Raw genomic sequence first — 10,885 nt, 5'->3', positions numbered from 1 at the left:
CGCGATTTCGCTGGAAGCGGGTGCAATTTTTCAGATTAGCACCCGCTCCCGGCGAAATCCTGCGGTTGTCCTTATGACAAATTTTTAATTATATATATAGAACGAGATATATTGCGTAATATCTGCTAGATTACAGCTAAAAAATACGTAAGATGATTGCAACGCAAGTTGAGCGCGATATGACGATTGGATTCTCAAAAGAGATTTACATGTAAAAGGAATAAGAAGAAATTCACTACACTGGTAATTTTAGAACAAAATAATGCGATATTTAAGGAAATCTGAATCAAAATATGTATGCACAGAGAATATAGAATAACTTGCAAATAAAATTTCTTTCAAGAAAATGAAGGTACAATTTGTTTATAAACAATTAGTAATTTCAAAAAATGCAAGATTTTTATCTCTAGAAGGAATATTTGTGGAGTGTACGTTTTACAATGTTATATAGCATGCTTTATTTGGTTCGCACATTTGTTTTTGTGTCTGTCCCGGCAAGTATAGAAAATCAATTTTTTATGCCAAACATATTACACCAACGTCCCAATTCACAGATTTTCATAGAAAAATATAGGTATGTTTTACTTTTTGGTAAGTACGTTTCATATGATAATATTCACAATTTTTAATTTTCAGTCTGTAAAAGAACACTTTAAATATTAAAACATAAGTCGAAAATAGATGTAGAGTCAGAACTTTTAAAAACTTCCGAAAACTAATTTTCATGCAAATCGGACGAATTTAAACACTTTTGTCCGAAAAATGGAATCTACTGTTTTAATCTTCAAATTTTTGGTGTCAAATTTTCAAGCATCACGCCCAAAAACAGCTTGATAACAAGTTTTATGCTGATATGTTAATATTTTAAAACTTTGGCCATCATATTGGACACAACGCTTTAAATTTTCAAATTCTTTCATCAAATTTGAATTTAGGGAGACTTTTCTGACTTTCACAAACTTAAAAAATTTTTGTATCCATTACAATAAAAAACATTAAAATAAGAATTTGCACTAACAGATGCACGGATTGATCGGTTCCATTTTCCTGCTTTTGAATAATGAAAATTACCTGACAGAAGCTTGTCCACAGTAGCACTAAGTCTAGTATTATGTTCTTCATTCATTTTAAGTCGTTGATTGAGACGCATTACTTCTGCACTTTTTTCATCTAGTTGAGTTTCCAATCTTTGAATTCTGTCTTCCGCACTTCCGTGTCTTTCCTGAACCTATCAAACAAAATTTACATTGCAATAAAATACGCATAAATGTTAGAGTATATCAAGAATATAATTATCTTTTTATTACTGTATTGTAACGTATTGTCTTATTTATTCACAAGATTTTTATGTGCACTTAAAGTTTGCGCGCGACTTGGTACGGGTTCACTGAATGTAAGCATATAAGGCATATTCAAGTATCATTCTCCACTGAAAGATGTAAATCGAAAATTTCAACCTTACTGCATATAAAAATATGCAGATTGTCTAAGTAATGTTCTATAATTCATTACCTCTAGTGTTTGCTATAATCCAGCAGGTAACCGTTCGTTCCTAAATCTTCAAAAATAAATTAGAAACACTAAAGTAACCAATTTTGTGCTGAAGCTTAGATGCTACAAAGCCAGCAGAGACGCGATGTCCTGCAGGGGAGGGGGCGTTCTGATGTGAGGCTGAAGCCGTAGTGTGTTCGACGACGGGTTGATATTTTCCTTTTCAGAGACCAAGCGCCCTCATACTCACTATTGGAAAAAAATTGTAGGCGTCTGGCTTTTAAAGCTTAACAACTCATGACAAAATGCCAGCGTATTTAGTAAATACTTATTTAAAAGCTGAAAGTGTTCTACGTAAATAAGTTTAAAGACGTTAATGTAAGAGAAATTCAGTGATTTGCAGACTTAAAAATGTAAAAAGAAACTAAGGAATTTTAGGCATATTGAAGAAGAATCAAGTTTATAGTATTATTTTTATGCAAGAGGCAATGGAAAAAATCTGAAAAAATTCATGAGAATTTAGAAAACATTCATGAACAAACTTTAGTTAACAAATTTGAAAAATACTAAAAAATATTTCTTAGAATTATAAAAATGTAAAACTGTACTATCTTCAGTTTCAAATGAGATATTAAAGAGATTCAAATTGCAAACTGTAAAGCAAAGGCTCTGTGACTATTTACATTCTCTAGAACAAATGTGATTGTTTTTTTTTTAATGAAAATCGCGATATTTTCGGAATTTTATTTTGGATAGAAGCACGAGTCAAAAAAACGCATGAGTGGTCGCTCGAAAAAAGGCACCTCCGCTGCTTCCTGAAACTTGCTTTCTGACAACCAACAAATGTCAAAAATTATCGCGATTTCCACAACAAAAAAACAATAGCATCTTTACGGGAGGTTTGTTAATAGTTACAGTCTATCCATTACAGTTTGGAGTTTGAATCGCTTTAATATCTTAATTAGAACTGAAAATAGCATAGTTGCACATTTTTTTAATTTAAACAACAATTTTTGTTATTTCAAAATTTTCCCATTGCCCCTTGTCTAAAAATAATACTCTAAACTTGAAGCTTCTGAAATATGCCAATAATTACTTAATTTCTTTTTGCATTTTTCAGTCAGCAAAGCACAAACAATTTTTAACATTATCATCTTTAAGCTCACTTCCACGGAACATTTTGAACTTTCAAATCACTATTTACTGATTACGGCAGTACTTTTTTTTCTGTTGAATTGCTAAGCTTCATACCCCGATGCCTACAATTTTCTTGTCGATAGTGGGACTGTGGAAGAATTCTTAACTTGAAATAATATTCGAGCTTTCACTTATAAATATTCTTGCGATAAGAACCTAGATATATTTTGCTAAATTTGTAGTAAATACTATGCTCCGAGCGATAGTAACAGTAGTAAACTCATTTCTAGAAAGATTTGTAAAATTAATAAAGAATGTTTTGGTCTCGATGCTGTGGATCAAAATGATCAAATGTTTCGTTAAGATATCAGTCGAGACCCTAAGATTTTGGAATTCACGAAACCTACTTTGTGAGAAAAACTACTAACTTCCAAGAATTTATATTTTTGTATAAATAAGTTGGCAACTGTTACTAGGAACGATAAGAAAAGCGCTTCTTTTATTGATGTTGCAACAGTAACGAGGCCTACTAAGTCGTCCGAGACTCACGATGGAAGCCAGTATGAAGACACTGACAAAAGTTCTTTCCCGATAAGCCATAGCATAGGGGGTGAAACATTTCGTTCAATCTGTTCAATAGAGAATCTGGAAATTGCCAATGATTCCTCAGTGGAAGGAATACGCTCTCTTGATGACGATTTCATCCTATAAAACGGAAGTAACAGAACTCCCAACATTTTTACGCAGAAAGAATTAAATGGTCTATTTCAGAAAGTACATTTTTATATTTGTAACCTCGTACTAACAAGAAACCTTCATTGGTGTATTCTCATGACATCAATGGATTAATAATTGAACTTAGGGCAAGCATTTATAAAGCCGATGAGTGGAGGCTACAGATTCGTTTAAATTAATCCATTTGTTGCGATCTCAATTAATCAGAGAGATCACTAAATATTTGCAAAAATGTAGGAATTATCTAGTCTCACTAAAATTATTTGTGTAATTTTTCCCATATACCAAATTTCAGTGAACCAATACTTTCTCTGAAACATGTTTAAATTAAAGAATTAATTTTGTTTGCAAAGTTATTTTACGGGTCGATAAAACCTGAGACTAGCCGATTCAAACAATCACATTCGTAATAGCACTTGTTTTTGTTTTTATTTTTATTTTTTTTTATTTTTTATTTTTTTAAAGCTCGAAGTAAGGTGAAGTTACCCCGGTAGGTAGATGAACCTTTAAGCTTTCCAAAAGGACGATAATAAGTCTATGGTAGGTCGAATCGAAAGCTTTACGGTAATCAATCCAGGCTATTGATAGGCCGCGCTGGTAGAATGCTGCATTTTTTCAGGCACATCTATCGATGAGAAGTTTCTCCCGAAATCCTACTATGCATTTCCTTGATCTGCGTTGTTCATACATTTCTTGCCACACAGGTCCGATTGTCCGAACAATCCTATCATTTAGGATAGCTGTGAATATCCTATACAGTGTTCAGACAAGTGATTGGTCTTGAACTCTTCGGGTCAGTTGAGTTGCCCATCTACTTGGAGAGTAATGATGCATATCAATCATTTTAATACAGAATTAAGATTTGCTTGAAATATGATCAAGTATTTGCAATACAAAATTCAATCGAAACGAGACGATCGTCTCAACTGCGTGATCGTTTGTCTCGATGCCATGAGTGCTGTGTTCGAGGTTTTAATTTAATCTGACGAGATATTGGAAAAAAATTAAATGCTCGTTATGAATCACTACTGGAGGGTCTTGGAAGAGACAAGATGGGTCAGAGAAAAACTATTAATTTTCTTTGACCCACCTCTCTCTCCGCTCTAGACTTCTCCAAGCATCAGATAGTACCCGTATTCTGTCAACCATATGCTGTCTGCTGATCTGCAACTGTGACTTGTTCAGTGTGTGATAACAAATCCGCAGTTAACGCATGAACTGTTAAACCTTGGCGGTGAAATTCCTGCGAAACGTTTGTAGTTAATCATACACTAAATGCAGAACGCATACTGTTTTGCCCAACCTATCTTTGTGGTGAGTTGATGTATTCGTCTTTTGATCTTATTATCATCCGTTGGTTTTGTTTACATTTTGCATCTGCCAAAGCTCTCTCTGCATTATACACACCACTATTGATAGTCCAGAGTTCGGATTCTTCAGAAAAATTCCCACGAAACTCGAGATCCAGTTCAGTCAGATCTCTAGGCTTGAGACGAACCTGAATATTGATGGTTCTCCGGGCCCTGAAGCATTGCTCTTCCTCTATAGGGTACCTACTCGCGGCTGGTTTCGTTGTCGCCTCACTTTTTCTGTTGCCAGCTTGTTGTAGCTCCGCTTATATTACCCCTCTTCCGGAGTTTCTCGGCATGGTATCGCAGTCGTTTATGCGAAAAGTGCGAAAGCTCTGGGTATTTTGTCGCACCACACAGCATACAGATGCACCATGTAATCTTTTCGTTCAGGGGCCATATTGGTATTATAGCACTTCAGCAGGTCGTTTCTGGCTACTTACTACAACTGTTTGGAGTTGTAATTGTTGTTCCCATGAGAAAATAAGAAAAAGGTTGCGTCAATCCTTGTAGAGCCCTACATGCAAGGATAAGGCTGCATAATCTGAGAGGTCACCTGGTATCCCAAAGTCATCATTTGAGACTCTTCATCCAGGTGCAATTCAGCTTTGGCACTGTTGCTCGCCTCCGGTTAGGAGTTATCCTTTCGGGACCATCCCTGGGCTTCCAGCTGCCAGCGAGGAAATATTCAAGTGTACTGTGCAACAAGACAAAATTTTAAATCAATTTATTTTATTTATCATTTTATTTTTGAGGCGAAATCTGTTTTCTCGGCACGTGGTATGGTACGGGGGATTTTAGAACTCTGTAAGGCCTTCCGAGAACTGGGATCTACTCGCTGCTGCCACTTCAAATTAAGAATCGAGATTTGAATTTGAATCTGGTTCCCGCCTTTTCATTTGCTGCCTCCAATATTCCCGGAACCTGGATGGAAACCTGAGATGCCTCCAAGAGCCAGCGATGACTCCGGATCATTTTCTCAAGGCTTTGGAAACGAACTTAGTAGGCAGGAGCTATACTTGGGTCTGGACCAGTAATTCTTTTATGGGTGGAAGTCCTCACATCCCCTAACAGGGCCCTTGACGCTTAAGGCACTGGACTGAGAGCCCAGCCTATTTCAAGACTCCCGCGATGAGGACGAGAAGCAAGTCTGATTGTCCTAGACTTGTTGCCATATGTTTTGCCAATGCGGACACTCTCGCTCCAGAGAGGACAAGATCTTCCTTATTTACCGGAAATGATATGGATTTCCCCTGAAGATATTTTTTTCTATTAATTACAGAGCACTCATTGAGCCCCCCCGCATCCTTCTCTCAAGCAAGCACCACGAGCGCAAAGAGCGAGTCGAGATTCGAACCAACCAATCCCAGGACAGCGCCGAAAAAGCAGCCAATTAGCGCCGTGGCAGGAAACTCGCCCCACAGGATACGATACCGCGAGCTCAATAACCAACACGCCACGTTCTCTTTCGTTCAGCAGCCACAAGCCGGGAAACAGTCGCAATTGCTACCTCTTTAAACTTTCTGTTGCTATCGCGAAGTATCGTTTAAATTTAACTTGAACTAGAGTATGTGCATTAATTATCTTGAGGTAAGATTCACTTACAAAATGTCACCTACCCTACAACTCCTCGAGGATCCTCATTTTCAGGGCTTGAGACTTTGCCTTATTTTTCTTTATCGCTTCTGGTAATTTTCTGAACATGAAGAACCTCTCGGGTCTCCATTTTTTTATGTTACTATCGACTATGGAAAAATCGGTGGCATTGAGTTCCTTTTTTTGCTAACCCTGATTGTTTTCGCTTTAGGCTTTTCTATTAATTTTTTTTCCTTGCTACAACCTGTGTGAAATGTGCTTCAAAATTAATAATTCGAATGATTTAGCTCTAAAAGATTTTTCAAGTCCGGTCGGACCCGGACAAATATCTATTTTCATGTTCTATAATTAATTAATAAATTATCGCTTTTTGGGTCTTGATTTCTTCATCGCAGCTATCGCTTTCACGAAGCTAATATGGCCGTTGTTAATATTAATTCTAATTGTAATGTACGCTTGCTAGCCGAATTTTAATGTTATATTATTCTGTAGCTATCGAAGACTTATCCTCGTGCAAAGATTTCGTTTTCAGATATTTCTAGGTTAGGTTAAATACTAAGCTCACGCATGGAAAATTACAAATTAAATTAGCCCTTGGAGAATCAGCCGTTCGATCGAGCACTTATTCATTTCTAAATTTAGCTATCGCATACATTTTTAGGAAATTAGTCCCCTTGTAAACTTGCTCACGAATAGGAAAACCTTGTAAAATAAATTTCATCCTAATTTCAATATTATCCCTACTTGTTTTCTTTTTATTCACGAGTAAGATGTCGACTAAGGTTAAATTGAGTTCTATGTTGAATTGATTTTATTTTCCGACTGATGCAGCCCCTCTACCATCACTCACCAGAGGGCTGATTCTAGCCTGGGCCCAGAAACCCCGCCCACGTCCCTTTGAGCAATTATTGCGTAATCTGGTTGGCACATGCGCGCCTGGCGCCCAACAAACTTTTTGAGCTTTGTTCCAGTTCAGACTTTTGGCGATTTCAGATGTGGGACGTGAGGAGGGCAAAAATAAGTAAACGGTAAGTTTGTCGTTACAACTATTATAAACTCTGAGGCTTACCGTCGCGCCACATTCTCTCACTAGTATGTTTTTGCATATAATACGATGTTAGTAAAATTGCTTAATGAATAAAAATTTAACAACATTAAGTTGATAAACCACTCATGAATTTTATTTTCAATGAATTTTTACATAAGAAACTATATAGGTCGAATCTGCATGTATGGTTTCTGGATTTAGTATTCCCAAGAATTGACGCCGCGGGTCGGGGATAGCTGAGAGGAGCTGCGGGGGATGTGCGCTGCTTACTCAGGCGTCACAAAACAGAGAGAAAAACAACAGAGAGACAAAACAGGATAGGCACAAAATAGTTACGAAACACAGGATTTAATGTCATAGTAAGCCCCAAAATTGACAAGTCCCAGAATTCATACAACACATAAAAACTCTAGCGCTGACAGTGACTTAATCTAGATTAAAATCAATAACTGCACCTAATCTATTAAAAATTTTGACCTGAACCTTTCCGAAAAACTTTGTTCCAGTTTTCTTCTAACTTTTTCACGAGAATCTTTTGCTTGCTCAAAATTCCCTCGATAAACGAAACGCTGTGAATTACAAAAGTTCAATTTACGCAGAACATAAAAAAAAAACAAAAAAAAAACTAATAACAATTGCTTTTAAATACGCGTTTGAATAAATATTACTCTATCAATTAAAGGACACCCTAGGGTTCATTCCCTAAAAATTTAATTTAGAAATTCCGAACCCTCCTAATTTAAACCTCAAATGCAACTAAATCTAAAAATATTACAAGAAACAAAAGGTCTTAAGAGAGTATTCACCAGCTCGTCTACTAATCGACATTCATGAATGCAACTCATATTTTGATAAATTTTAATCATTCTTTTTCCTTTTTATAAAACAAATTCATCGAGCTTTTAAATGCACTATTCGAAATGAGAACCCCTATTTTTATTGCAGATTCGTATTCAGCATAATTTTTACATTCTCAGCAGAGAAGGTATTAGATTCGTGTAAAATTTGACCAAGCCATTTTTGTGCCACATCCACGTTTAGGGACATTCTGAATGAATGTATGAATGTGTGTATGTACATTTTTAGTTTGTAGCACGATAACAATCGAAAGAATTGACTGATGGAATCAGCCTTTGGTATACTTTTTTAGTGTCCTAAACTAAAGAACCACTTTTTTCAAGATTTTAAAATTCGCTGTACGGTTTTTCGTAGTAATTAACAAGAAGAAAAGTCAAAAGAAAAAAGGTTGCTTTTTGAAAGCCCTATAAGATTATCATAACGTTTTAAATTTTCGTGAAAAATCGAAAATTCAAATTTTGAAAGCACACGAAAGTAATGAAAAATGAATCAATAAACCAAATTTGCCCAAAGGAGAAACAGCTACAAATTGTACATTAATAAGTTTTTGATAGGATACATTGTTTTCGTTTTAATCCTAAAAAATAACATTTTCGGGAAAAAACGACAAATTCTTTATTTACAATTTTTAAAAAGGATGACGAAATTTTATTTCAATCGTAAAAAATTAAATTAAAAATAAAAGAATTAATTTTTTAGGAAAACGGCACAAGAGACGAAGGGAAATAAAGAGCTGTTTAACTAAATAAGATCTACAAATGTCTTATAAGCTCTTGTTACAAAAACAAAACAAACAAATAACTGTTTGGAAAAACGATATGGGCTGCAATAACATTTTATTTAACGACATTTTTTTGCCTAAATTATCTCTACAAATTTGGATAGAACTACTTTACGCTGAGAATAAGAACTTGTGCAATATAATAGATATTTAATATAATAGTATTGAACATAATGTAGAATTACCGCTGTCGATGCTTTGAACCTTAATTTTAAAAGATATGTGCAGAAATGTGGGGAAAATAGAAGGACCGAGTACGTAGCGCGAGCTAAATATATTATCGAGTTCAAAGCGCGAGAACCAACAATAGCGCGCCCTAGGCATGCTCAAATTTGCGAGCCACGTGCTCAGCGAATTTTTGAATTGAATGAATTTTTGTAGGAGCTTTGGTTTGGGCCTTATCACGAAAAATGTATTTGTTATATGCGTAGAGTGGCGCTGTGGTGGGAATGCCGGATGACCGCTTGCGGAGGGCGGATTGAGAGCTGCTCCGATATCGCGCCTTCCTGCGTTCTTGGTTTGTATATTTTGATGTTTATTTATATGCTGTCTACCTAATTAAGCCATATGCAAAACATGTCATTAAGTGTTTCAAATTTGAAATCTAGTCCAAAAATAAGTCACACGATTTTTGACAAGCGGAAAACTCACGGACCGACCGCGTAGTGACATACCCAAATTTGTAACAGCAGAGCGAGAATTAGATGTAATGCAAGCCGTCGTAGAAGCTATTTATTCTAGTGTGAGAAAGATCGCACAGAAGGTTGATCCTAGCAAATAATCCGTTCACCGAGTGCTTCAGAGAAGCAAATGGCATCCTTTTAAAGTCATTCTCACCCATTAGTTGAAGGAAGATGCTTTTAACAGGCGAAATGAGTTTTGCGAAGAAATGATGCATTTGTACGAACTCGATCACATTACTTTCGATTCCATACTTTTCATTGATGAAACGAAATTTGAGCTGAGTGGAACTGTTAAACGATATAATCGTCATTATTGGAGCAGAAAACCCTTACTGAACAAGTGAGTGTCATACCCAGTACCCTTAAAAGCTCAATGTTTAGGCTGGTTTCTGTGAACGTGGTATCATTAGGCTATTTCAATCTAAATACGAGATGGGAGCGAACACGACTTTTCCTGACGGGATGAGTTTTCACAAAAACTTTGTAGTGAATTTTTTGAAAATGATAACAGTAGCTCAAGACGACCTTCAACGCCAAAGCCGTCGGATAATAGACGAGAATCTACTCCCTAGAAAAACCATTAACCGAATAAGATCTGAGGTTGACAAGAAAACGGTGAGGACCCGTCAGCAGGGATGTGCAGTTACGCGCAACTGGAGGTTTTCTAAGTAAAATACCTAAGTCAAGTATTTTATGTAGAAAACAGGTAAGATACCTAGAATATTACGTGCCAAGATGACGGGCCTGTAGAACTGTGCATAACCTCACTTTTTTGAATTTTTGGTACGGGCATTCGTAGGATTTCTTTTTCCAGTGCCAATATTTTTAATTAAAAAATAATGTCAACTGAACAGAAGCAGAGCGAAAACAAAAACACTTCGGGCTTTCATAAATTCCATGGGATAAGATTAATTTGAAACGTATACAAGTAAATAAAAATAATCAAAATCATACAAATGTAGCGCAATATTTCTTTGCAACATAATAATAAAGAATGTAGCTTGTAAGCAGCTTCTGGAACACAGGTATGTAAATCATTTAAAAATATTGTTACATTTGTTCATTGAAATATTAGTAATTGATATATATATAATTAAAAATTTGTCATAAGGACAACCGCAGGATTTCGCCGGGAGCGGGTGCTAATCTGAAAAATTGCACCCGCTTCCAGGGAAATCGCGGTAAAATTTCAGCCATAACCACGTCT

At 36.0% G+C, this 10,885-nt stretch overlaps 1 protein-coding gene across 3 annotated transcripts in view; it reads right to left on the bottom strand.

The window, feature by feature from the left end:
- Positions 1 to 10,885, bottom strand: part of LOC117166917 (liprin-alpha-1) — a 690,677-nt gene that overhangs the window by 471,262 nt on the left and 208,530 nt on the right. For all 3 annotated transcript variants that reach the window (XM_033351369.1, XM_033351368.1, XM_033351370.1), the window contains exon 9: positions 1,072 to 1,228. In XM_033351369.1, coding sequence (XP_033207260.1) covers positions 1,072 to 1,228 — 157 coding nt within the window. The remainder of the gene's footprint in view (positions 1 to 1,071; positions 1,229 to 10,885) is intronic.

The sequence above is a fragment of the Belonocnema kinseyi genome, chromosome 2, assembly GCF_010883055.1.
Source record: "Belonocnema kinseyi isolate 2016_QV_RU_SX_M_011 chromosome 2, B_treatae_v1, whole genome shotgun sequence".
NCBI lineage: Eukaryota > Metazoa > Arthropoda > Insecta > Hymenoptera > Cynipidae > Belonocnema > Belonocnema kinseyi.
Note: the sequence above shows the minus strand (reverse complement) of the source record. Positions and strands in the feature narration are given on the sequence as shown.